Source organism: Pelodiscus sinensis, chromosome 25 (assembly GCF_049634645.1).
Source record: "Pelodiscus sinensis isolate JC-2024 chromosome 25, ASM4963464v1, whole genome shotgun sequence".
Taxonomy (NCBI): Eukaryota; Metazoa; Chordata; order Testudines; family Trionychidae; genus Pelodiscus; species Pelodiscus sinensis.
This window is the reverse complement of record NC_134735.1, coordinates 14,559,885-14,587,472: the sequence shown is the minus strand read 5'-3', so window position 1 is coordinate 14,587,472 and position 27,588 is coordinate 14,559,885. Positions and strand designations below refer to the sequence as shown.

General features: G+C 46.8%; 2 protein-coding genes across 5 annotated transcripts in view; one reads left to right on the top strand and one right to left on the bottom strand.

Annotated features, from left to right (window-relative positions):
- Positions 1-30: 30 nt before the first annotated feature.
- On the top strand, positions 31-25,807 carry MECR (mitochondrial trans-2-enoyl-CoA reductase). Of its 2 annotated transcripts, none has more exons than XM_075908806.1 (10): positions 31-217; positions 10,040-10,137; positions 10,432-10,563; positions 16,953-17,096; positions 19,306-19,408; positions 20,663-20,765; positions 21,486-21,559; positions 22,719-22,779; positions 23,746-23,818; positions 25,107-25,807. In XM_075908806.1, the coding sequence occupies exons 1-10, from the start codon at positions 69-71 to the stop codon at positions 25,196-25,198; spliced, it is 1,029 nt and encodes a 342-aa protein (XP_075764921.1). In that variant the 5' UTR covers positions 31-68; the 3' UTR covers positions 25,199-25,807. The 2 variants fall into 2 exon arrangements, with proteins under 2 accessions (XP_075764921.1, XP_075764920.1); XM_075908805.1 differs by having other exon boundaries at positions 32-217; positions 25,054-25,807.
- The window catches only part of LOC102463350 (putative transmembrane protein 244), a 39,287-nt gene continuing 17,679 nt past the window's right edge, over positions 5,981-27,588 (bottom strand). For all 3 annotated transcript variants that reach the window (XM_075908808.1, XM_075908810.1, XM_075908807.1), the window contains one exon: positions 5,981-6,576. The gene's annotated coding sequence lies outside the window, so the exon portion shown is untranslated. The remainder of the gene's footprint in view (positions 6,577-27,588) is intronic.

The window sequence follows — 27,588 nt, the reverse complement described above, 5'->3', positions numbered from 1 at the left end:
CAGGCGGTGGGCGGGGATCCCCCTCGTGACGCGCATTGCCGCGGCCGCTTGTCGCTGCTGCCTGCGGGATGCGGCTGGCGAAGGGGGCGCAGCTGCTCCGCGGGGCCCGGCCCCTCCTGGGCACCTTCCTGCGCCCTCGGGCAGCGCCAGCCCCGGTCCCCGCCCGCTCCCTGGCGCTGGTCTATGAGCGGCACGGGGAGCCGGCCCGGGTTCTACAGTAAGGGGCTGCCGGGCGGGGGCAGGGCTGCAGGAGGGAAGCTGGGAGGCAGGGTGCAGAGGGGGGGTCCCAGGCTGGGGGGCAGGGCTGCAGGAGAGAAGCTGGGAGGGTGCTGGGGGGCAGGGTGCAGAGGGGGGTCCCAGGCTGGGGGGTAGGGCTGGAGGAGGGAAGCTGGGAGGGTGCTGGGGGGCAGGGTGCAGAGGGGGGTCCCAGGCTGGGGGGCAGGGCTGCAGGAGGGAAGCTGGGAGGGTGCTGGGGGGCAGGGTGCAGAGGGGGGTCCCAGGCTGGGGGGCAGGGCTGCAGGAGGGAAGCTGGGAGGGTGCTGGGGGGCAGGGTGCAGAGGGGGGTCCCAGGCTGGGGGGGCAGAGCTGCAGGAGGGAAGCTGGGAGGGTGCTGGGGGGCAGGGTGCAGAGGGGGGTCCCAGGCTGGGGGGCAGAGCTGCAGGAGGGAAGCTGGGAGGGTGCTGGGGGGCAGGGTGCAGAGGGGGTCCCAGGCTGGGGGGCAGGGCTGCAGGAGGGAAGCTGGGAGGGTGCTGGGGGGCAGGGTGCAGAGGGGGGTCCCAGGCTGGGGGGCAGGGCTGGAGGAGGGAAGCTGGGAGGGTGCTGGGGGGCAGGGTGCAGAGGGGGGGTCCCAGGCTGGGGGGTAGGGCTGGAGGAGGGAAGCTGGGAGGGTGCTGGGGGGCAGGGTGCAGAGGGGGGGTCCCAGGCTGGGGGGTAGGGCTGGAGGGAAGCTGGGAGGGTGCTGGGGGGCAGGGTGCAGAGGGGGGTCCCAGGCTGGGGGGCAGGGCTGCAGGAGGGAAGCTGGGAGGGTGCTGGGGGGCAGGGTGCAGAGGGGGGGTCCCAGGCTGGGGGGCAGGGCTGCAGGAGAGAAGCTGGGAGGGTGCTGGGGGGCAGGGTGCAGAGGGGGGTCCCAGGCTGGGGGGCAGGGCTGCAGGAGGGAAGCTGGGAGGGTGCTGGGGGGCAGGGTGCAGAGGGGGGTCCCAGGCTGGGGGGCAGGGCTGCAGGAGGGAAGCTGGGAGGGTGCTGGGGGGCAGGGTGCAGAGGGGGGTCCCAGGCTGGGGGGGCAGAGCTGCAGGAGGGAAGCTGGGAGGGTGCTGGGGGGCAGGGTGCAGAGGGGGGGTCCTAGGCTGGGGGGCAGGGCTGCAGGAGAGAAGCTGGGAGGGTGCTGGGGGGCAGGGTGCAGAGGGGGGTCCCAGGCTGGGGGGCAGGGCTGCAGGAGGGAAGCTGGGAGGGTGCTGGGGGGCAGGGTGCAGAGGGGGGTCCCAGGCTGGGGGGCAGGGCTGCAGGAGGGAAGCTGGGAGGGTGCTGGGGGGCAGGGTGCAGAGGGGGGTCCCAGGCTGGGGGGCAGGGCTGCAGGAGGGAAGCTGGAAGGGTGCTGGGGGGCAGGGTGCAGAGGGGGGTCCCAGGCTGGGGGGTAGGGCTGCAGGAGGGAAGCTGGGAGGGTGCTGGGGGGCAGGGTGCAGGGGGGAGTCCCAGGCTGGGGGGCAGGGCTGGAGGAAGTAGATATGGGCTACAGGGCACACTTGGTGGGATGCAGGATCCTGGGCTGGGAACAGGGGTAGAACCGGGCTGGAGGAGGTAGTTGGGGAGTGTGGGGACAGGGTGTAGAGGGGATCCCAGGCTGAGGTGTAGGGGGAGGCCTGGAGGACGTAGGGGAGGGTGTACTGAGGGGCAGCGGGCAGGAGCAGAGGAGAGCTGGAGGAGGTGTGTGGGGAGGTGAGTGCATGAGGGACCCTGAGTTGGGGGTATTTAACAGAACTGCTGGTTTGACAGCTTTGGCTGGTCTTCTGTGTTTCCCCTGTAAAGTGTGTGTGGAGAGGGGAGGGGGTTAGAAAGCGGGTCTCCAATGAATGCCAGTGCCCTGCTGCATGGCTCCCATTGCCCTGCCAGAGGAGGGTACATTAAGAGACCTGTTGGCTTATGTCAGGGCTGCCCCTGTTACACTCCCTGCTGGTGTGATAGTGCCAAGGCCACTGCAAACGCTTTGTATTGGGCCTCCAGGACATGCACGTGCTAGCTCCTCAAATCCCATCCTGTCCCCTGGCCCATGTGAAATGGGATGGGAAAGACCTGTGGTATTGTGGAGCCTGGGTGGGTAAGCTGACTAGAGACCCATCTCATTTGGGCTGCTGTGAATGTAAGGTAACAGTTCCTCCAGGGTGAATCCAGTGCAACTAAGACTGGGGTTTGGCCTGCTGCTCTTGTGGTTGACATTCGGTAGGATTCCTCTGGAGATCAGGAGATGAGAAGTGTAATAGCTAGTGGAGGGAGTTGAAACTCCTGACTTCTTTCTAGCTGTGTGACCTTGATGACTCTCACTCTTCCTGAGTTTTCTGTACTATATGGACGTTACCACCTCCAGTATTGACAGGGTTAAGTAAAGGCACTAGACTCACTGTCCGGTCCAAATTGAAAACATTACAGATTGTTTATATAGTTCTCTTGAAACTTTTGTAAGTTTCTTTGAAGCAATGTAAAATAGAGCTCTCTTGCTCCCCTCATGTTTGTAAGGAAAAGCAACAATGAAATGGACTGGCTATAGCAGTGGTTTTCAACCTTTTTTAATTTACGGACTCCTAAAAAATTTCAAATGGAGTTGTGGATCCCTTTGGAAATCTTAGACAGAGTTTGCAGACCACAGGTTGAAAGTAGGGATGTAAAGGTTAATTGCTTACTCGGTAAGCATTGCCTTACAGGCATGCTTACTGGATTAACCGGCCTCTAGCCTGGTTAGAGCAGTCCCTGCCTGTGGCATGGTATGGCAGGCCTGGCCCAGCCTTGCTGGAGCAGCCCACAGCGTGGTTGGCCCAGCCTCACTGGAGCAGCCCCCTGCCTGCAGCGTGACGTGGCAGGCCTGGTCAGGGTGGAGCAGCCGGCTGGACGTGGTTAGCCGGTCATTCGTAATGTTTAGCCGGTTAATTTTTTTAATGGAATTTTACAGCCCTAATTGAGAGCTACTTTTCTTGGGTAACAACAGCATTTTGCAGGGGCCATTTAGCTGTAGTGTGTGGACCATCAGAGGTCTTTGGACCACAGACTGAAAACCCCTAGGCTATACGAATGAAACAGCCAGCATACAAAGTCTGCCACATGCCTAAAGTAAGCCAACGGGGGAAAAAGAGAAATCTTGTTGCCAGCTTTTCCATTGCCATGATTTTAAGCGGTGTTTGTAATTCTTAGAGGGATGTAATTTTTTAAGGTGACTGTGTCTCTAAAATTTGCACCGTCATTGCATTGCCAATATCTGGGTAAGTCTCATTAGGCTCATCTGATTCCTTTAAAAAACGTAGACCTTTCAGACTTGGCTGGGGAATCCCACAGTTCAGCATATGGTGGCGTTGGCTGCTGTGTAGCTGGCGCAACTGATTTGGTATTGATTTCTGTAGTATCTTTAGTAATATATTGCTGAGTCAAGTGGAATTGTCAACTAAAAATGTACTTGTAGTATAAGCCAGTTGCCAGATTGTATAATTGATTTCCTCTGGGGAGGTTATTCTGCCCTCTCAAAGTCCTATTTTTAATGTGATGTTTTGGTCTCTCCCAAGAGTTATCTTCAAACTGTTGGTATTTATGCTTGTTTTCAGATTGGTTTTACTATTGGTGGTTTTGAACAGCATGCATACTGCTTTTTAAAAGTATGACTTTGAATTCCCCAGAGATATGTATAGAAAAAACAAGGTGTGGGTGATATAAAGAAATCAGCATTACGATGTCTAGTTCTGCATTACCTCCAGCCCCAGTGAAAGAGATGACAGACTCTGATGTCCCAGTTGCACTTCATAACAATCCATGGTTGTACAATTGCAGCCAGTTGTCCTATAACTACACACAGACAAGTCAGTCAATGAATAGTGCCAATAGCCAGTAAGGAGGACTGATCCACTGAATTGGATCCATGATATTCCATCGAGAGCAGTTACATTGATATGTGAATCTTGCAGCTCTTTCTAATGTACTGGGCCAACACGACTCACTCTGTTGCGCCGTACACAACAGGCGATATAAAGTATGCGTGTTTGGTTCAGTTTATAACTGATGCAAACATGTCAATGAGTGTTGCTATTGTGGCTTAAAATGGGAGAGGGAAATCGTTTAAGAAGTACGTCTACGCAAGATGTTTATGTGATCTTGACTCTTCCACTCTATACACTGCCTCCTGGTTCCAGCAATGTCCTCTCCAGTAGCATCTGCTGCAGACCCCAGATTCTTTACAGCAGTGGAAAATGCTGAGAGAAGGGGATTCTTAGACTTCCTTCACCACCTCCACACTGACTGATGCTGTGAGCTCATGGCATGAATGCAGAGGTGCCATTGCCTACTCCACACAGGCTTTGGCTGGCATAGCTCTGCTAGCAGAGATGCAGCTTGTACTTACTCAGGACCTTCTCTTGCCAGCCTAGTTCAATCACCTCTTTAAACAACGTAAGCTCTGACAGCACGAAGGCACCTTTACTAGTAGACACAAGGGCTTTTGCCAGCATCACTAGGTGGGTTTGGGAATCTTCTGTTTCCACATACCTATGTGATATAGCTTTGCTCTCAGAACTACTAGTTTAGACAAGGCTTATATTTCGTAACCCTATGGAGGCTTTTCATAGAATCATAGAGCTGGAAGAGACATTAGGAGGTCAAGTCCAGCCCCCTGCCCAAGGCAGGACCAATCCCAATTAAATCAACCCAGCCAGGGCTTTGTCAAGGCGAGACTTAAACACCTCTAGGTATGGAGATTCCACCCCCTCCCTAGGTAACCCATCCCAGTGCTTCCCTACCCTCCTAGTGAAATAGTTTTTCCTAATATCCAACCTAGACCTCCCCCACTGTAACTGTAACTTGAGACCATTGCTCCTCATTCTGCCATTTGTCACTACTGAGAACAGCCTCTCTCCATCCTCTTTGGAACCTCCCTTCAGGAAGTTGAAGGCTGCTATCAAATCCCCCCTCGCTCTTCTCTTCTACAGACTAAATAAGCCCAAATCCCTCAGCCTCTCCTCTTGGGTCATGCACTCCAGCCCCTAGTCATTTTGGTTGCCCTCCGCTGGACCCTCTCCAATGCGTCCACATCCTTTCCATAGTGGGGGTCCCAGAACTGGACACAATACTCCAGATGTGGCCTCATCAGAGCCAAATAAAGGGGAATAATCACTTCTGTGGATCTGCTGGCAATGCTCCTCCTAATGCAGCACCCCACACTGTTGAGAGTGGTGGTGCAACCCTCTTGGGAGAGAGCCCACCACTGCAGCGTCTCTGCCGGGCGTGCTCCCGGGCAGCGGGACTAGATCCGGCAGGCACTAGGACCCAGGGAGAAGGCTGGGCGCCGTGCACATCAACGCAGAATGCCCAGCATCAGACACAGCTGGGGGAGCCGGCACCGGCCGATAAAACGGCCGGGATTGGGGCCAGGATGGGGCGGGGGGCGGAGGAGTAGAACAACCTGCCGGACAGGTAGGGCCAGTGACACAATTTATTTGATATTTATCATTTGCTTAATGAATATGCAAATATGCAAATAAATGTTACAAAAGCTTGTGAATGGGTTTACTGGTCCCCAGTATCAAAGAGATTGGGAACCACTGCCATAAAGTTTGTTTACAGCAGCCAATCTTGGCTCTCAGTGTTCTGTGCTGTTGTTTAGCTTTGTTTAACCCCTACATGTCCTGTAAGAGCGCAGCAAGCAGTGGCAGTGTTGCTAATGCTGTTAGACAATGTTGACCTCCTGTTGTCTGGCAAATTCTGTGGTTTGGCAGCGGTCAGGTTCTAAGGGTTCCAGATTAGAGAGGTTCAACCTATATCTTAGAGTTTGGGCATAGACATTTTTTCCTTCTTCTTCAATGTATGAAAGTGCTTCACATTAGTCTTCGTTCTGGGGTTTGCTGCACAGCATCAGCTCTCAGAAGTCAATGGTAGTTGTAGGCGTCTGGCATGCCCTTCATGCCTCAAAGCTACAATCCTGGAGAATTCTGGGTCCAGTCTTGTGCTCTTTGAACCTTGCCCAAGGAAGGCGTGTAGGGGTAGGGCATGGTTTGTTCCTTCCATGTGATATTGGAGAAAACACTAGTTTTGTGCACGTGTCCCCTATACCATTAGATGACCCAGCCAAGTATGTGTTCTGGGAGCAAACAGGTGCATATCCAGGGGCTTTCAATGGGGCTGATAGGGGGTTTGGGCTAGAACAGGTTTCCTACCTGCTGTGTAAATATACTCTCAGACAAGGAGACAAAAGGAGCCGTATGATCATTCTCGTACATTCTCTTTCCCTGCTTGTTGCATAGGAGTAAATGCTGCCTCATGATGATCTAACTCTCCATTTCTCAAAATCATGTCCTGCTTTCTGAAAATGCCACTGCTGTATCCATCTTCCTCCTGAAACCAAAGCCAACATGTCAGGAAAATACGTGGCCAGCATCTCGTAAATTAAGCAATGGGTTTCTTACACCATTTCCTGATCAGTCAAGGCTACTGACCATTATTCAGTTAGATGGCATAATAATGCCAAAGTTGGGTGACTATAGCAGTGCTCTGTTAGTACTCTTGTAATTAATGACTTGGCAGAATTTCCATTATAAAACCATTTTTTCAAGGGAATTATAAATTAATTGTAAAATCTTGTTCCAGCCTACATTTTCGATTAAGGGCTCAAATAGGATTACTCCTCTACTGGCTTCTAGTGGATTCCCTGAAGGGATGTTAGAGTTTAACCAGTTAACCGATAAGCTGATGCTTCTTAGTTAATGTTACTGGTTGAAAGCTGCCTGTCTGGGAAGTCTCTCCCTTCCCTCCCTCCCCTCCTCCCCCCGTGGCTCTACATTTGAATTTGGAGCCAGCAGGCAGGCTCAGTCCCGGCACGTGCTGGGACCCAGCAGCTGGCCCTGCTCATAAGCTGCTTCCTCTGTGGCTCTGCATTGGAAGGTGGAGCAGCCCGAGAGCCGGGGAAGCTATTAAGACCCAGCACGTGCCGGGACTGATCTTGGACCAGTCTGTAGCCAGGTTAGCTATTGTGTCTACATCCTAGAACAGCTACCTTTCTCCATGCAGTCTTTGATATCTGTACATATTGTGCATGCATACATTCCCATTGGCGCTAATGGCTGTAAATGAGCCAGCGGGTCCATGATCCATTGAGTTAAATCACTGGGATTTTACAGCTTTGAATGGAGTCATTATAGCTTCTGTTGAAGAGCCTTAATAATTGTTGAAATAGCATTGTATCAAACCTAATTCCAGTAATTCTGGGCTCTCTTTGTATAGAGGCTAAACATACAAAAAGTCTGTTAATATAACTCTAAAGCCATCTCGTCTAAAAACTTTTGCCAGAATTTCCCCTTTAAAGGATTCCACAAAATCAAGGAAATTCAGAGTTGTCCCCTCTCCTTGCAGCAATCATTGGGTGTTGCAGTATAGTGTCCCACTGGTGAGTTAACCTCCTTGTGATGCTTTGTGTGGATAATTGTTCAGTCCTGAGGAAAGGCTATCTCCACAGTTCCCTCATAACAGCTCTCTTCATTCCTGACCCACAGAAGTACTGCAGTTCCAGCCCAAGGCATCACAGGATCTCCCCTCCCTCTGCTTGACTCTGCCTATGTATCTCTCTTCCTATTGACTCTATTTAAACTATTTCCACCTTGATTAAAAAATGCAAGTTGACAACTCTGCGGTTCTGACGCGGGATAGCATGTTTTGGTGAAACTAGCATTCCGCTGAATGCCAGGAGCGCCTGTATTCTAATCGTGGAGCTGCTACCAGCCCCCTCCATGGTCTGGGATAAAACACTTCACATCCATGCCTCCATTTTTCCCATCTGCAAAATGGGTATAAGTTCCCTTGGAGGGGTACTGTGAGCATGTGTGGGTTACTGTTATTGTGTTGAACACAATGCTATGAATTTGTTAAACTTTATTGTCCTGGGGACATGTAAATCTCCTGCTAACCTCTGCATAGTTGTATCTGATACCTTGTGAAAGACTGAAAATGCAAGTCCATCTTCAAGTGAATCCTTGAGCCTGCTTGCTTGGCAGGTCACAAACAAGGCACGAGCCAAGGGAGAGTGAAGTCAGATCTTGCTCCTGAGGATCTTGCTACAAGGATGTGAGTTTGCTTCAGAATCCCAGGCCCTGCCTTTTTTGATTGACCAAGATCCATTCCAGGCCTGGGCCACTCTGGAGAAGCCTACTGTGCAAAACAGAATGTGGCCACAGTAGCCATGGTGTAAGTAGCTGGTTACATCAAGGGAGGATTTGACGCAGTGTGGGGTGGCTTTGGAATGTGAACAGGTGGCTTTGAAGGCAAAGGGCTATGTACTGTGCTCAATTCCTGTTGATTCAGGGCCCTCAAACATTAGGCTAACGTCTTGTTTCATTTGTGACCAGCCAGAATATGAGCCCAGGCCTCCGTGGACGCATACATGCACATTTTGCTCTCAGCCCCCTTAAAATCTTAGAGCAGCTTTTTGTCTTTAAATGCATGATTACAGGATGCAGATTTCTAAGTGCTAAAAGCCTTCTCGCAAGGACATCTAACTGGTTAATTGAAAATTCAGTTTTATCAAGACATCAGCCATTCAGCTTAACGGGGGAAACATTTTGCCAGCACAGGGCAGCAGTGAAGAGAAGTGAATTTATTGCTTCTAATGGTACATACTGAACAGGATGTGATCCTAGCTAAAGTTCCTAAAATTGGCAGCTGACGTGCAAGATCCACATCAGGCCCTCTTCATCTCCACTAATGCCCTAATTTTTAAAACCTTTAATGGGTTTGCTTCAGCTGACCCGTTTGTCCGCAGTAATCTAGCACTGGGCTTCTGCGTCTCCTTCCATTATCTCACTACTGTTGGTACAAGAGATGCCATTGTAGCTCCTGGAGTAGCTCTCCTGTGTGTATCCAGCTTGGCCTGCAGCACATCTGAAAACATCTTTTTATTCCTTGCCAATACCTCTGTGCTGTGTAGCTCACAGCTGCAGAATCCAAGGCTTTGTCTACAATGGAAAGTTTCATTTTTTGTATAACTTCCCCATGTGGACACTTTACTCTGGTATAAGAGGGGCTGTTGTTGTTTGTTTTAACACAAACCCCTTTCCAAACAATATAATCTAAACTGAAAAAACACACTCGTGTTCCACTCTGTGTCCACACAGAAGCAGGTTTATTGGTTTAAATTCACACCTTAGTTTATAGTGAAAAACTTTTCCCCATGCAGAAAAGGCCTAAACTTTGCCTTAACAATTCACAAAGGTCTTTCCTGACACTATCTCTGAGAGGTATGAACAGCTCTAGTTGTCTTGGAGGGCTATGAACACAGCCACTGCTTGCTGTAGAAGAAACAAGGCTATGTACAGCACTAGCAGCAGGGTTCCCTGTAAGCTTGTGGTCAGAGATTCCAGTGCCGCCCAGCTGATTAGTAGAGCGCCTACTGCTAGGATTTCTGTTTCTACTAGTGGTGCACATTTGCATATGCTTGGATGCACATAAAAATTATTCCACACAAGAATAGAAACAGTTCACATAAGGTTGAAAAAGATTAGAGGGAACATTGACTAGCAGATAAGGTGGACCAGGAGATCATGAGTTCGAGTGTTTCCGTCCAAAAGGGGAAGGAATGCAGAGTTGTGCTGATTAGCCTAGGGGGCATTGGAGGGCAGAAGGTGTGCAGGAAGGCATTGCTGTATAATTCTGGGCTCCTGGCTGCATAATACATAACCTGCTGTGCAGGCCATGGAGCGGGAGGGATGGGATGGAATGGAATGGCCTTTGTTCTAGGATACACTTTGTGTCAAAGACTTTTGTTATACAAATGTTAATTCCACTGAATTTTGTATATTCCTTTGTTTAGATTAAAGGACCTAGAGCGAGGAGAGCTAGGCCATTCTGGGGTCTATGTGAAGATGTTGGCAGCTCCTGTCAATCCAGCAGACATCAATATGATCCAAGGTAACCTCAGTTTCTTTGGCTGAGTTGACTTGATTACAAACAATTTCCTTTTCTTTCCATTTCTAAAGTGCTGTGGAATTGGCTGATTGATTGGCCATGTGCTGTCAAATGAATAATTTACATAAACCTACTGTCAAACCTATGATATCCCCTAGAGGATTTGTGTACAGGAATTAGGGCTGGAGTCCCAGGGCAGCAGGGGTTAGAACCAGGCCTCAGAGAACAGAATTTGAGAAAGCAACTTGCAGTTTGTTCCTTTTTAAAAATGCTGTGACATTTCTGCTTCTCCTGCAGGGACATATGCCCTTCTCCCTGACTTGCCTGCAGTAGGAGGGAATGAAGGTGTTGGACAAGTGGTGGAAATTGGCAGTCATGTGACTTCTTTGAAGCCGGGGGATTGGGTTATTCCAACAGATGCAGCATTTGGTGAGTGTTTTTGAATAAATCATCATGGTTCTAGTGACTTTGTGGCAGTTTCTTCCACTCAGGATCTGCCCATTGGCCTTTCTCTGGCATTGCTAATCTACATATCTCAAAGTGTTGTACAGCTGTTAGTGAGGTACATAAGTATCTCTCCTTACAGATGGACTCAGGAGAGAACTGAGCCATGGTGAGATACTGACTTAGCCCAGTGCATCAGTCACAGAGCAGAACTGAGTCTAGACCGCAGACTTCTGCTTTGCATTCCCCTGCTCTGCCCATTAGATGATTGCCAGTAAGCTTTGGCTTAGGGATGTGAAAGTGTAAATGTGTACATGATTAACCAATGAGCCAACTGATGTATCAGAGGCAGCAGAATGGGGTGGAGGTGGGGTCCATGGGAGCTGGACTGCCAGTAAGCATGGGGAGCCGAGTTAAGAACCTGCTCTCCATGCACACCAGCTCCTGGGAGCTGCCTCCCCCATCCGCCTGCATCTAAACTTCTGTGACCTTAACACTAATTAATCCATCTTCCAAAACTCCTATGAGGTAGGGCAGTATTATCCCCACTTCAGAGGTTTGGACTGAGGCACAGAGTGAATTTTCAGAGGTACTGCACACTTCAATCTTCCAGTGTAGTCATATGTCTGGGGTCACACGGGATGATAACTAGATGCTAAAAATCATGGTTTTAATAAAGACAGTGGGTTTATGGGCGTGCTACAACAATCTGTAACCCATTAACCTCCCTTTTTTGTCCTGTTACTATGGGGGTCTTAACATGCCATTTCACCTTGAATGGTATCCTCTTTGGGCCTGTATTTAGCTGTGACACTCTGGGTACCTGAAGAAGAGCTCTGTGTAGCTCAAGAAGTTGGTCCAAGAAAAGAGATTATTTCACCTACCACAGGAAACTTACAGTGTAGCTGGGATTGGACACAGCTCTCCCCAGGGTACTGTCCTAATCACAAATCATCCTTCCTCTACAGCTTGCACCCATGTGCTTTGCCTGATGAGCTCCTAGTTTAACACTCTGAAGGGAAGGGCTGTGAGATCTTAAACACCTGGCGATAATGCATCTTGTAGCAAAATTGTTACTCTCCAAAGTGCTGTTTTAGCTTGGTGCAGCCTCAGTCATGTACATAGCTTAGTTACAGCAATTACATGTAATCAGATGTGATTAAAAAAAACTCAAAAAACTCCATCAGAGAACGTTCCAGGCGAGGGAAGCAGCAGTTGGAATCCATTTAGCACCATATTAGTCAAATTGCAAATGTAATAGGTTATATTGTCTCAAATGAGAAGCATCTGTGTAGCCAGTGGAGTTGCACAAGGCACTCAATTTCATAGCTGTTTTTATGCTGCTTTTAATCTTTTTGGTCTTTTTTTTTAATTTTAAGGGTTTAAAACTCGTATTCTATGCAGCCATACTGACTCAGGTTATGAGCTCATCGGTTTTCAAAGCTCAGAAGAGACTGTGTTTATCTGCTTAAATGGGAGATGGCCAGAGAAAATCCAGATGTGGCAAGGAGTAGTGTTGGTGATTCAGTAGTTAGCACAAATTCTTGTGAATCATAAAATCCTAGCACTGGAAGGGACCTCAAGAGGTCATTGAATCCAGCCCCCTACCCATACAGCAGGACCAAGCATGGTCTAGATCATCCCTGACAGGTGTCTGTCTAATGTGCTCTTAAATATCTCCAGTGATGGAGATGCCACAACATCTCTAGGCAATTTATTCCAGTGTTTCACCACCCTGACTGTTAGCAAGTTTTTTCTAATGTCCAACCTAAACCTCCCTTGCTGCAATTTAAGCCCATTGCTTCTTGTCCTATCCTCAGAAGCCAAGGAGAACAATTTTTCTCCCTCTCCTTGTAACACCCTTTTAGATACTTGAAAACTGCTGTCATGTCCCCTCCCAGTCTTCTCTTTTCTAAACTAAACAAACCCAATTATTTCAGTCTTCCCACACAGGGCATGTTTTCTAGACCTTTAATCATTTTTGTTGCTCTTCTCTGGACTCTCTCTAATTTCTCCACATCTTTCTTGAAATGTGGTGCCCTGAATACTCCAACTGAGGCCTAATCAGCACAGAGTAGAGCTGAAAAATGACTTCTCGTGTCTTGCTCACAATATTCCTGTTACTGAATTGCAGAATCATGTTTGCTTTTTTTGCAACAGTGTCACACTGTTGACTCATGTTTACCTTGTCATCCATAATGACCCCTGAATCCCTTTCAGCAGTTCTCCTTCCTATACAAAATGCAGGACAATGTAGCACTTTAAAGACTAACAAGATGGTTTATTAGATGATGAGCTTTCGTGGGCCAGACCCACTTCCTCAGATCAAATAGTGGAAGAAAATAGTCACAACCATATATACCAAAGGATACAATTAAAAAAATGAACAAATATGAAAAGGACAAATCACATTGCAGAACAGAAGGAGGATGCGGGGGGGGTGGGAAGGGGGAGGAAGGAAGGTAAGTGTCTGTGAATTGCTGATATTAAAGGTAGGGAGAGTGGGATGTTTGTGAGTTAATGGTATTACAGGTGATAATTGGGGAAACTGTCTTGGTAATGGGTGAGAAAGTTCAAAGTCTTGTTAAGTCCCTGGTGGTAAGTGTCGAATTTTAACATGAATGACAGTTCAGAGGATTCCCTTTCAAGTGCAGATGTAAAAGGTCTTTGTAGCAGAATGCAGGTGGCTAAGTCATTTAGAGAGTGTCCTTTCTGGTTAAAGTGGCAAGAAACTGTTTTCTCTTTGTGATCTTGTCTGATATCTGTTTTGTGGGCATTAATCCTTTGGCGAAGTGTCTGAGATGTTTGTCCAATGTACATAGCAGACGGACACTTTCGGCACATGATAGCGTAGATTATATTTCTGGATGCGCAGGAATATGTGTTCTTGATCTTATAACTCACTTGGTTAGGTCCAATAATGGTATCAGCAGAATGAATATGTGGACAAAGCTGGCAACGGGGTTTGTTGCAAGGGAAGGTACCAGGGTTGGTATTAGTGTGGTATGTCCTGTGGTTGTTGGTAAGAATCATCTTGAGGTTAGGTGGTTGTCTATAGGAGATTATGGGTCTGTCTCATAATCTCCTATAGACAACCACCTAACCTCAAGATGATTCTTACCAACAACCACAGGACATACCACACTAATACCAACCCTGGTACCTTCCCTTGCAACAAACCCCGTTGCCAGCTTTGTCCACATATTCATTCTGCTGATACCATTATTGGACCTAACCAAGTGAGTTATAAGATCAAGAACACATATTCCTGCGCATCCAGAAATATAATCTATGCTATCATGTGCCGAAAGTGTCCGTCTGCTATGTACATTGGACAAACATCTCAGACACTTCGCCAAAGGATTAATGCCCACAAAACAGATATCAGACAAGATCACAAAGAGAAAACAGTTTCTTGCCACTTTAACCAGAAAGGACACTCTCTAAATGACTTAGCCACCTGCATTCTGCTACAAAGACCTTTTACATCTGCACTTGAAAGGGAATCCTCTGAACTGTCATTCATGTTAAAATTCGACACTTACCACCAGGGACTTAACAAGACTTTGAACTTTCTCACCCATTACCAAGACAGTTTCCCCAATTATCACCTGTAATACCATTAACTCACAAACATCCCACTCTCCCTACCTTTAATATCAGCAATTCACAGACACTTACCTTCCTTCCTCCCCCTTCCCACCCCCCCCGCATCCTCCTTCTGTTCTGCAATGTGATTTGTCCTTTTCATATTTGTTCATTTTTTTAATTGTATCCTTTGGTATATATGGTTGTGACTATTTTCTTCCACTATTTGATCTGAGGAAGTGGGTCTGGCCCACGAAAGCTCATCATCTAATAAACCATCTTGTTAGTCTTTAAAGTGCTACATTGTCCTGCATTTTGCTTCAACTACCCCAGACTAACACGGCTACATCTCTATCACCTTCCTATACAGTCACTTCCCATTCTGTATGTGTGAAACTGATTGTTTCTTCTTAAGCGGAGAACTTTGCATTTGTCCTTATTAAACCTCAGACCATTTCTCTAGTTTATCCAGATCATTTTGAACTTTGACCTGTGAGTCAACACATCAGTCATCAAGACCACTCATAATAATGGAAGTTCCCAGGACACTTTTGCAAGACTAGAGCATTGGCAACATTTTCCATTCTAAGTTCTACTTTCTATATCATAAACCAGATGTTGTTGTTTTTTACTTGCATCCGGACTTGTTAGTAGCATCACATTCCTCCCCAGAAGAGCTGTGCTCCATTATTCCTTCGTGTTATCTGTACTAAGGCTTTTACATGGCAAGCGTGATATAGACACGTTTATTATGTTTAGCTGCTGTCATCTCCTTTAAATAAAAAAGTGGGGGTTTTCAAAACAAATGTCTCTTCGCCAGAAAAGACAGTGGCCCACTGTTTGCCAATTCCATTTGCTCTGTTCCAGTTTCATTTTTAATAGCTTTTCTACTGAATTAGGAAGGTAAACAATCCGCTGAGGGGGAAGGGCATTAAGAACATTCTGCTGAATCAAGTGTACCTGTTTTCCATAAGCTATAATGGGAGTTGGTAAATATTTGAAGGCAAAAATGAATATTAGATTAATTCAGAGATGAATGAAGGGGTTTATTACTAAAATCACTAACTTTTTGGACTTTCAAAAAAAATTATTTCTCTGAAAGATTACGGGAAGTTTCCAATGTAGTACATATTCTCTGTGCTCAGGCTGTTTCCAGTAAAATCCAGGTGTTCTCATAGGTAATTGCTATCAGTTCCTTAAGTATTATAGGATGAATTTTATCAAGCTGAACTTTTGCCTGATCAGTTATCTACTCATATACATCTAACTTAGCTAAATATTCTTTAAACTGTTATTCCACTGTTTTGGCCTATGTTCCTACCCCCTTGTTGTTAATATTAATTGTGTTAACTACCTGATCACCATTAACTGTTGCAATGGATACTAACCCAAAATAATCATTAAAATCCTCAGCTTTGTTGATGTTCTCCTTCCCCACTAAATAAAAGACCTACATTTTAAAAACAATTTTACTTTTTACTTTTGCTCCTGAATTATTTAAAGATCCTCTTCTTATTATTGCTTATTATATTCCTTGCTAGGTGTATTTCATTTTGTGCTTTAGCCTTTGCGATTTTTTGTCCCAATTGGATTGTGTGATTCTTTTGTATTTCTTCTTAGCAATTTGTTCATGTTTCCACTTTCTGTAGATTTTTTTTTCAGGTCATTAAATAGCTCGTGAGGGAGCTACATTAGCTTCTTACAGTTCTTCCTATCTTTCCTGTTCATCAGGATAACTTTCAGTTGTGCCTTTCTCTCATAGAGAAAATGCCAATGCTCCTGAACTTCTTTTCCATTAGTCTTCTCATGGGACTTTATCTACCAGTTCTGAGTTTGTTAAAAACTGGGAGGAGGATTAAGTCCATCATCTTTATTGTGCTGCTCACTTCTGCCTTTCCTTAGCATCATGAAATTGCATCCAAATTGTCTTCCACCATCAGATTCACAACCGGTTCCTCCCAGTTGGTCAGAATCAAGTCTGAAATGGCTGTCTCCCTGGTTACTTCCTTCACTTTCTAAAACAAAAAATTCTCCCTGGTACATTCCAAGAACTTGCTGGAAATGTGTTTTGCTGCATTATGTTTCCAACAGATGTCTGCGTAGTTAATGTCGGCCATTACTACCGGGTCTTGTGGTGTTTGTTCTGGAATTGCCTCATCCTCCACCTTCTCTTCCTGATTTGGTGGTCTATAGTAAACCCTATAATTTTGGGTGTCAGTGATAGGTAGGTTGCATCATTGCTAATTAGCCACCTTAAATGTTTCGTTTTAAAGCAGCTTTCTGTTTTGGGAGGGGGCTGGACTCACCCTCCTGAGGTTTCTTCCAGCCCTATGATTCTATGATTAGTTGTCCTTACAACTTTAATTTTTCCTTTGTTGCACATAAATGTAGAACATGAAATATAAAAATAAAAATGACACAGGAGGGACAAGTTATGAGTTGTGCTAGCCAAGCTAATAAAGGCAGCTGCAGTGTCCTGCCTCATTCACTGCACACCAGAGAAGATGTATTAGAGAGCTACATTAACCATGTACAAAGGGACTTTAGCACCTCAGGAAAATCAAGCTTCAAGTTGCTTGCACAAAGCAGGAAATGGAATCTGTGTCCAAACCAGAACTGGGATACAGGAGTCTTGCCTCCCTAGGCTGCGCTTGGACCTCAAGGTCACATTTCTCTCTCCAGTTTTATTGAGTCTGAAAACTTTCACCTGATCAGTTACTTGCTCAAATTGCCTGCAGCTTTCTAATGCTTCTCATAGCTTGAATGAGCTTTGTCCTTTCAACCAGGAACGTGGCGAACTGATGCAGTGTTCAATGAAGACACCTTGGTGAAACTCCCACGTGACATTCCTTTGCTGTGTGCTGCCAACTTGAGCGTCAACCCCTGTACAGCCTATCGGATGCTGATTGACTTTGAGACCCTGGGGCCAGGTACGTCTCTTAAACTGCACCCTGCAATTCGTTGAACATGTAGCTGATTTTTACACTCTCCTGGAGCATCCCATCATTGAGCAGAATCAGAAATTCCTTCTAATTAGTAGTTTATCCATGCGCGTAAATAAAGCTCTATTTTCTTCTGTATGAAAGTACTAATACTGAGTAGTTAGAATAGGGCAGGGGTGGCCAACCTGTTCCAGATGAAGAGCCAAGATCCAGATGGATCCAGTGAGAAGAGCCAAAGCAAAAAGTTGTAGGGGGGGGAAAGGAGCCCTCCCCCCCCCAAAAAAAGAAGAAAAGGAGCCTCCAGGCTTTTTGGCCTCAGCAAGCGCCTGTCGGTGGCCGCCATATTAGATCTGTCATTTTGATCCGGACGATTCCCCTACCCCGGTGAACACAGGGGAGCAAGGAGGCATGGGCCATGTTCAGGGAGTGTGGGGGTGGCTTTGTGAGCCGCACTGATTGGGGGGGGCGGGAAGAGCCGCATGTAGCTCGCGAGCCACAGGTTGGCCATGCCTGGAATAGGGGTTTGGGTTTTATCCCCAGCTCTGCCACTGGCTGCATGACCTCGGGCAAGTTGCCACTAGGTTTCTTACCTGCTGTTTCAGAGTTATTTATTATTTATAGTGTGATGCTCATGAACCAGGTCCGCATTGTGCTGAGTTCTGCATAAACATAGCCAGAGAAATGGTCCCTGTCATAGCTAAGGGAGCCAACAACCTGTGCAGGCCCTGGGCAAGGTGTGGGAAGGGGGTGCTCCACATTCCCAGAAGGGACTGGGCAGAGGGCAGCCAGCCCAGACTGCATGCCCCACCTCCTTGGCTCTCAGAGCCACATGGAGCACACAGCAGTCTGGCACTGATTTAAAGGGCCTGGAGCTCAGCCACCACCGCCTTTGGGTCACTGAGCCCAACCCCCTTCGCCCCTCATGTCTGCCCTATTGGTGAGTCTGCTCATAACTCACTATTTTAGAACACTACATCCTACTGAGATGCAGCATTTCAGCCCCTTGGCCTCGCCCTCCTTCTCTGGACTTCTGTGGTCTGCTGGTGACTTTTCCCTCTAGCCTGGGCCCTATGAGTCCCACCTTTTCAAAGTAACAGCGTCCACACTTAAAAGCATGGAAAGTTGTCGTCTCTCCCTCATCTCTGTTCTTTGCGGCTCTTCACCCCCTCTCAGGCTTCGCATCTTCTATTTCAGCTGCCTCTGAGGGCTTAGTCTCTGGTGGCCTGGCTTACCTTGAGCTGCGGAGTCTCCATCTCACCAGCTTGCCTCTTCTTTCAGGGAACAGACTCCTTCCTGCATACACCTCAATAGTTCCTATTCCAGAGAGAAAATGCCCAACCACCTCTCTCCTGGGTCCTTCTCCCTTTTGCTCTCTAGACCTTTCTTTCTAGGAATCATGTTGCCTAGTTGTCCCCAAATGGGCCTAACCCTTCCTTACCTAACCATTCTCTCCTCCGGGTGCCAGAGAATGGGCAAACTAGACTTTCTTTTCCCCCTGTCTTATTCTACCGTATCGCTGTCAGCATAGGGTTTAGATACCCTGTCTCAGACTCTAGGGTGCTTACCAGCTGAGGCTAAAGGAGTGTTTGTAAAGTACCTGAAAGAATGATTTGATATGGGGGGCAAATTTTAGGATCAGTATCATGTGCCTTCAAGGTTCTGGGTCAGAGGCAAGTCCTTCTGGCAAGCCTAGGAGGAATAAGCCTCGGCTTATAATAGGTTGCTGAGTATAAATCAAAGCCGTTCCAAGCAAGTTTTAATAAATGTGTCTATGAAGTTCTCAGATGACTGTATAGTGATGGAATTAAGCCTTTCAGGTGTTGTTTTTTAGTTTAAATGTAGTTGTAGTGGTAAAAAGGCTGTTTCCATCCGAGGACCTATATGAAATAAGTTGGTGGGTCTTAGTTCAGCTTTTGGAAACATCTCTGCATCAAAACCCACCACCTCTGTTGACCTCATCTAGCACTGAGAAGCCTCCCTTGTTGGCTCTCAAAACAGTGAAATTATTTCCTTACACCTATGGCTGGCCTTCCAGGTAGGGATGAGCCACGGTGCCAGGGCAGGGAGCATTGCTTCGCAGCAGTCTGTGCTGTTCCTGTTCTTGACCATGTTCTCAGCCCTGAAGACTGAGCATGGACCTTTCACTAGCACTAAAACTGCTTGAAGCCAGAGAGCATGTGGGTTTGTTTCACTGCAGGTGATTCCATCATCCAGAATGGAGCCAACAGTAGCGTGGGACAGGCTGTTATTCAGATTGCAGCAGCTTTAGGCATCAAAACAATCAATGTGATCCGCAATAGGTGAGTGTATGATGGGCAGTGGCTTTTAGAGACTTACAAACTAGGTCATTTGTTAAAATTGTCCTGGTTTAACAACTCTGTTTACTTTATCCTGGCCTGTTTGGTTCCCTTTCCTTTCATTCTGCAGTCTGCTCTGCATGTCTGAGTTAGATTCTCAGTGAGCAGAGAGGGGATTCTCTGTTGGACATGAGGAAGATGTCCCTCAAGGTTGTGTTGTGGCCAGTTGAGGGTAGCTCCATTTAAATGTTTGTGTCTTGGTCTGTCTCAAGTATTTCACTTCAACTGCTCTGATATGAATCTTCACGAGGGAAACTCACCTGCTGGAATTATGGTATGGAAAGAGGTGGGGACTAAGAGGATCACCGTTCCAGAACATGCATCAGTTTTTGTCTCCAGTCTACAAATAGTCTGAAGTAAGCTGAGAGAAACATAAGAACGGCCGTACTGGGTCAGACCAAAGGTCCATCTAGCCCAGTAGCCTGTCTGCCGACAGTGGCCAGCACCAAGTACCCCAGAGAGGGAGGACCAAAGACAATGATCAAGTGATTTGTCTCCTACCATCCCTCTCCAGCCTCTGACAAACAGAGGCCAAGGACACCATTTTATCCCCTGGCTAATAGCCTGTTATGGACCTAACCTCCATGAAATTATCTAGCTTCTCTTTAAACTCTGTTATAGTCCTAGCCTTCACAGCCACCTCTGGCAAGGAGTTCCACAGGTTGATTACACGCTGTGTGAAGAAGAACTTTCTTTTATTAGTTTTAAACCTGCTACCCATTAACTTCATTTGGTGTCCTCTAGTTTTTCTATTATGGGAGCTAATAAATAACTTTTCTTTATCCGCCCTCTCCACACCACTCATGATTTTATAGACCTCTATCATATCCTCCCCTCAGTCTTCTCTTTTCGAAACTGAAAAGTCCCAGTCGCTTTAACCTAACCTCTCTTCATATGGGACCTGTTCCAAACCCCTAATCATTTTTGTTGCCCTTTTCTGAACCCTTTCCAAGGCCAAAATATCTTTTTTGAGGTGAGGAGACCACATCTGTACACAGTATTCAAGATGTGGGCGTACCATACTTTTATACAGGGCAGTAAAATATTTTCTATCCCTTTCTTAATTCCTAGCATCCTATTTGCCTTTTTGACCGCCGCTGCACACTGTGTGGAAGTTTTCAGAGAACTTGGAGCTATCGTGGATAGTTCTCTAGCTCGCCAGTAATTTCTGCCAGTCTTTCTGTCTTTCCTGCCCAGACCCAACCTCCAGGAGCTGGTACACAGATTGAAGTCCCTTGGTGCGGACCATGTCATCACAGAAGAGATGCTGAGAAAGCCCGAGATGCAAGACATATTTAAGGTACTATACTGTTGAGCTCTGCAGAAAGAAGAATCCTAGAAGGGAGGCAGGAAGCTACTTCCCAGGATTCAGAGACAACACAGGAATATCTGAATGGCCAAATTGGATCAGACTGGGATCTATCCAGCCCAGTGGCCAAAACTAGATGCTGCAGGGAAAGGTGCAAGAATCCTGTTAGGGGCAACTATGGAGTAAACTTCCCCTAGGGGAAGCTCTTTCCTAGTCCTTGGGCATATGGACAGTTGTCTGAGGCCCATATTCTCAAAGGTATTTGGGCTCCTAACTTCTGTTGAAATAAATGGAAGCTAAGAGCATACGTATCTTTTAAGGGTCAGAGCCTTATTCCCTAAAATCATGAGTGTATATCCCTTGCTTTATTTTCTCTTGTAAGTGAATGTCTCATTAATCCATATAAATATCATTTAAAACTGCTAGGCACTTGGCTTCAATCATATCCTCTGGCAGTGAGTTCTGTTGGAGTAAAATAATAATCTCCTTTTTATCGCTTTTAAAGTTGCTTTTTAGTTTGATTTGGTTTTGGGATGATTCTACACCTGCCTTTGGTTTGAGCAAACTTTCGGGCTGAAGCACATGAACCTGCCTCCCTCAGCAGTTAGAGCGCTAACCTTGGAATTCAAAATATGGCCATTAAAAGTTTCTTGATGGACAAAAAATCTGACTTGAACCTCTATTTTGTCTGTAAAACACGGACTCTTTCAGAAAGTCCCAAAGCCCCGGTTAGCTCTGAATTGTGTTGGAGGAAAAAGTACCACTGACATGCTGCGCCACATCCAGTAAGTGTTGTCGTTGTATTTGCACTCGGAGAAGTACCTGTTCAAAGAATTGATTTGTCCAGCTTGGGGGTAGCGGTCAGGACCAGGTCAATAAATGGATATAAACTGCCCATCAAGAAATTTAGGCTCAGAATTAGGTGAGGGTTTCTAGCCATCAGCGGAGTGAAATTCCAGACCAGCTTTCCAAGGGGAGCAGTGAGAACAAAAAACCCAATTGGCTTTACGACTGAATGTGATACATTTATAGAGGGGGTGGTGTGACAGAACGACATTCAGTGGCATGTGGCTCATCACGGACTGCCAGTAGCCAAAATCCACGGTGATTGGAAACAGGACACTAGATGGGGAGAGCTCTTATTTACGACAGAGATTTCTTGCCCAGGTATCTGCTACGTGTGCTTAAGATCTAACTAATAGCCATATCTGGGGTCGGGAAAGAATTTTCCCCAGGACCAATTGGCATAAACTTTGGGAGTTTTTCACCACCTTCTGCAGCATGGGACATGGTTCACTTGCATGTTTAAACTAGTGTAAATGATGAATTCAGTATAACTTGAAGTCTTTAAACCCTGGTTTGAGTAGCTCAGTTAGAAGTGAGGGGATTATTTCAGGAGTGGGGGAGGTTCTGTGGCCTGTGCATGCAGGAGGTCAGATTAGATGGTCACGATGATCCCTTCTGACCATAAAGGCTGAGTCTGCGTATGAGTCTCTTGTTTAAAAGTGAGGCTGGGGGTGGTTTTCGGGCAATACAGTGAGTGAAATCTAAGACTTAAAGCAAATCTGCAGAAGTGACACACAGCAACAGACTTCTGAAGACTAGTAAGAGTGGAAGGTCATGTCCAGCAATGAGGGCAGTATATAGCAGATGAGGGCAGTATACAGTACTACAGTCTCTTGCTCGGTGTCTTGTGGCTTTTGCATTGGGAGGGGTCCATTAACTCTTGGTCAGCATTTCAGTTAATGGCTCTTTGGAGAATGAGGGGGAAGCCAAGAAGCAAATTGAGCAAGTAACAAAGTAACTGTTCAGCAATATAATTGAAAAAGCCCCTGTGTACCAGCATCTGTATCGGGGGTCAGAACTAACGGAGGAAAGCAGGTCTTGTTGAAGATCTTTTTTGGGGGAAATCATTAATTGTCTGACACCTGATTATCCATATAGACAGAAGGGGACCATGGTTACATATGGCGGGATGGCAAAACAGCCTGTGACTGTCCCTGTGGTAAGTAACAGATGCTTGTGACACATTCTCTGTAGTCACGTCAGAAAGCCCCTATTCAACAATGCCAAAACATTCCAGGCAAAACATCCGCTGTGGGCAACTGGCTGCCTCACAGGGTTGGCTTCACCACATCTATACATGGTCCCTTAACTCCTCCTCCGTTCCCATGCAGCAGCATTGCTCCCATTATGAGTGACTGGGTGAAGTGCATCTTTGACTTCCCAGGGCTCCAGTGCTAGCACACTTGCACACCACAGCCAATGTCCCACTGGTTGAAGTGTGCCAGGAATGAGTTAATTCCTGTTGGTTTTATGGGGTTTGGGTGGGTGTCGGTACCACTCCTGGCAGTGTTTATGAAGCGACTGGCCTGGCGTGTGTGACTGGCCCAGCCATTGCAAGCTGTCACCGCAGCATCTGCCAGGCAAATCCTCATTGCAAAAGTGGCCTTCTAAGGTGCACACGTAGAGCAGATCTTCCCCATGGCAATCCTGGTTGCGACCTGGAATAAGTAGTTAAGGCATCTCTTGCCAGATCAGAACGATTAACCTCTGCACTCATGGCTGTGGAGAGTCACTGCTCATGCAGAACATTTTATCAAAGAGAATTTTTAAATTTGGGGCCAGATGGACATCAAGAGAGCCTGAAAGTGTCTTGCCACAAAACAGGCAATGGGCAGTGTTAGTTTGCAGTTCTGACAGCTTTGGCAAGAATGTGATAACTTCTGAGAGAACCAAACTGTGGTCTTATCTCGTATTTACAATCCAGCATGTTGTGAAGGAAAATAAGGTTTTGCAAGTGTTGTGTAAAGTTTTTTTTTTTTTAAGAGAATCTGAGTTGTCTGAGTGAATTTATGCCAAGTTAAAGCTCTTTCCTATGGCCCGGGTGTAGCAAAATATGCTAACTGAAGAATGCACATTGTAAATAGTTTCCCCTAGAATCATAGTGTGTCTCCCCTTGTTTCTACAGAGTGCATTCATCTTTAAGGATGTGAAGCTTCGTGGGTTTTGGATGACTCAGTGGAAGAAAGATCAGGCCCAGAGTAAGTTGAAGATCATTTCCATGAGGCAATAGCCCAGAGGAAATCTGTTGAAGTATGAACATGTTCTCTTAAGGGCTCCTTTTCCCAGAGGAAAGTAAGCACTGTTCCTGCTTCTCTTGGTGAGGCATTTGATGCATAGATGTGGAGTGATTGGTTCAGAGCCACAGAAGGAGTCATTGTCAGAACAGGAAGTAGCACTTGAGTACTTGTGTTCCTGTCCCATCTGGGCAACGAGTTACTGCTTCTCTCATTCCTGCTCCTCTCATTCCTGCTCTTAGGGCAGCCCTAGAAACCGAGCCCAGAACACATCCTGAAGAATCGCCAGGTTTTAGTTGAGCAAACGCCCTTTTGGGGAAATCCTGACAAAGCAGCCCTCACCCTCTGCCTGAAGAGCAGATAACTGTTTTGCTAGCTGGGTTTCTAGACATCAGAAAACAAGTTGAGTGAAGCTGGTGACAAGTTTTGACCCAGAGAGTTTCCTTCATTAATCCAGGGAGTGACCAGCTGAATCGTTCCCCTGCCATGGCCTCAGCAGAGTGGGATAGAAGCACCTGTTAGTGCGGTTTCCTGACCAAATGCAACAAACTGCAGTGTTGAGTCGACTCAGCTCTACTCTGATGTTGCTCAGCGCTTAATGAGATGTAAAAAGAGTCAGGCATTTTACATGTTTCAGGCCCTTTCTGCTTTGAGGCTGTATGGACCGGGCAGAAGCTACCTAGACACAGCCTTAAGTTCAAAGCAGTGGGCACCAATGGTTGCTGACCAAGCTGCAGTGCAAGGGGCAGGTAATCTGGAGTAGTGAGCAGGCCAGGCAATCAAACAGGATTGGAAAGAAAGGTCATAGGGGCCTGTCTCCCCTCTCATCAGAATAAATGAGTTGTCCTGCTTGGCAATCCTGCGGTCAGTACAAGGGAGTCATGTGGGATCATCTGCCTTGTGCCAGCCATATAAACTGGATGTATTTCCCTCCAAAGCCAGTGAATGCTGCTGTGTGTGTTAAGTGTGGAAGGTGTTGCTGAAGAAACTGAGGCCACCTGCCCCTATACCGAGCTGCTGTCCCAGGGAGCTTCACACCTAAATTCCACTCCCTTGTGTTGTATTGCTAGGCAGCCAGGGCAGCCAAGACCAACTCACTTTGCTTGTCAGTTGTCTCATTTCCTCTGGGGGGCGCTGTGGGTCTTGTTCACCCTCCGCTCTGGAAGGAGCAGGATTACTCTCTTCTCTTTCCCATGCAGATAAGGACAGATTTTCTGGGATGATTCTGAACCTGTGTGATCTTATTCATAAGGGGCAGCTGAGGGCTCCAGCCTGCACAGAGGTCCCTCTGAAGGACTATCAGATTGCCCTGGAGGCCTCTATGAAGCCATTCACCACATCTAAACAGGTGCTCATCATGTGAGGCTGCTCTCATGGACAGTCATGCACCCTTTGTTTCCAGAGGATTTTTAAGAGGGAGCGGAATCACAGCCAATGCTGGCGACCTTGGAAACAATACAGCGGGTTTCAGGCAGGGCTTCAGGGCGTCCCCACTACAACTCGTCCCTGTATACATCCGTTCCACACTAAAGTCATTGACGTTTTTAGGAACTGATGCGTTGTAAGTCCTCCCATTCCCCGCTATAAGTCATGCAAAACACTCCCTCCAATTTGCTTAAATGGAAGTCAGCCGCAGGAAAAAAATGTAAGTTGTTTTACTATAAGTCCAATTTTTTGGAATGTATCTTGGACTTATAGTGAGGACAGCCTGTACCCAGTATTCAGAGGAGAGTTGTTGAAGAGGTCCCCCCAACAGTGGCCCTGCTAACCCCAATACTGTCCTGTACAATCCTTAGGGAAATTTTAAATCTGTAGTTTGATATTAAGGCAGTTGCAGCTGAAATAAAGGTGTGTCACATTGTATTGCAAACCTGTCATCCAAGTTCAAGAACTGTGAAACAAGCCCCTGAAATGTCAATGATTGTTCAGAATAAATGCTATAATTTTGAGAGACTGTTTTCTTCCTGGGCTGTTTTTCCATCAGCTGGGTTTTTGCACAATGTGTGCTATGTAATAAAATGTAGTTCCTCTGATGTGCTTCAGTTAGAGTAGTACAAATTGTCACAAGTAGTTTATTTTGTTAAAATGTTATGCTATAGCCTCCAAGGCTATGTCTACCTTATAAGGTTTTTGCGCAAAAATAGTTGTGTTTGTGCAAAAACCGGCAGAGCATTCTTACCTCAAGCGTGTTTTTGTGCAAGAAAGTTGACAGAACAGAGGGCTTTTGCCGGTAGTTATTCCTCTTCCCACGAGGAATAACTCCTTTTTGCGCTACAGCTCTTGTGCAAAAAAGGAGGTGTGGACGCTCCCAAGGGGTTTTTGCATAAGAAACCCCTATCGGAAAAAACACAGGTGCTCTGATGGTCATTCTGTGAATGGCAATCAGAGCTTTCTTGCACAAGAGTGTCCATGCAGTGTGGACACTCTTGTGCAAAAGCACATCACTTTTGCGATGCACTTTGAGGTCTGGACGCGCTTTTGCACAAGAACTCTTCTGCAAAAGGCTTCTTGTGCAAAAACCCTGCAGTGTAGACAAAGCCCATGTGTTTGTATTCCAATGCTTTTCGAGGTTGCATTCTAGCTTGTTCATGCAGACTCCCAACACCAGTCAAGGAGGCATGAGCAACTCAGACCAGCACTGATAATCACTGCCCCTGGTTACCTCTGGGCTAATGTGTGCAAAGCATAGAGGTCTGCCTTCCCAAAGTGAACTTCATTATCTGAGAGCTCACTGAGGGGGAAAAATAAACTGTAGGGTGTGGGACAAATGGCAGCCCTCATCACATTGTTACACGTTCCCCTGATAGGTGCCTAGTATTTCACGCTAGGTGCTGGTTCCTGACAAGCAGTGGCAGGGAGGAGGGGCCATTTTCAATAGTCCAGTGACTCCCAGCTGTGTGCTGCTAGCATGGCAAACTACACAATGGAAGTTCTCATTGCTCAGGGTCTGATGTTTTGACACTGCTGGGATTAGCAGAACATAGCCTGCCTTCCCTTTGCAACCAGTCTCCCACAGAAACAAGACTGACTGATGTTCTGATCCTGTATAGCAACCATGTAAATTATCCTGTATAGCATCATGTAAAGAGGGGAATCTCAAGTCGAGAGGTCATATTAATTCTTTCTGGTAATGTTGTAATCACTGCTGGAATCCTGTATCCAATTCTGACATGCACAATTCATGAAGGATGCTGCTAAATGGGAGAGTGCTCAGGGAAGAGCCATGAAAATGGCTCAAGGACTGAGCTCTTGGTGTTATCCAGTCAGTTGAGCATCATGCAGAGAAGGTGAAGGTGTGACTTTGATCAGTCTGTAATTACCTGCTTGGGGAACAGCTATTTAATTAGAGTGCTTTCCAGTCTAGCTAGTGAGAACACCAGCTGCTCAGTCAGGATTATTTTTAGGGACAGGAGCAGGAGCCTTAGCCTCTAGACTATGGGCTCGTCTAGAGTACGCTGAAGTTTCGAAAGAGGATATGCAAATTCGGCAGGAGTGGAGCTTTCGAAAGTAAAAGTGGTTGGGACACATGGGTTTTTTGGCAAACCCCTCCCCTTTTTCGAAAAGCCGCTTAAACCTCATTTTTTGAGGAAGATCTTTGCTTTTGAAAGTGAGATTGGAAGAACATATGCAAATTCCATGGGAATTTCGAAACTTCAGCGTAGTCTAGACATAGCCTAAGACTAAAACGTAAGTGACACTTGATTTGCTCTGACACTTTTGAATCCAATTCTCAA

Coding starts and splice junctions, on each gene's coding strand:
- MECR (XM_075908805.1), top strand. CDS start 69: ATGCGGCTGGCGAAGGGGGCGCAGCTGCTCCGCGGGGCCCGGCCCCTC. Junction 20,766..21,485: donor AGATGCAAGACATATTTAAG/GTACTATACTGT, acceptor GGACTCTTTCAG/AAAGTCCCAAAGCCCCGGTT. Junction 22,780..23,745: donor AGCCTGTGACTGTCCCTGTG/GTAAGTAACAGA, acceptor TTGTTTCTACAG/AGTGCATTCATCTTTAAGGA.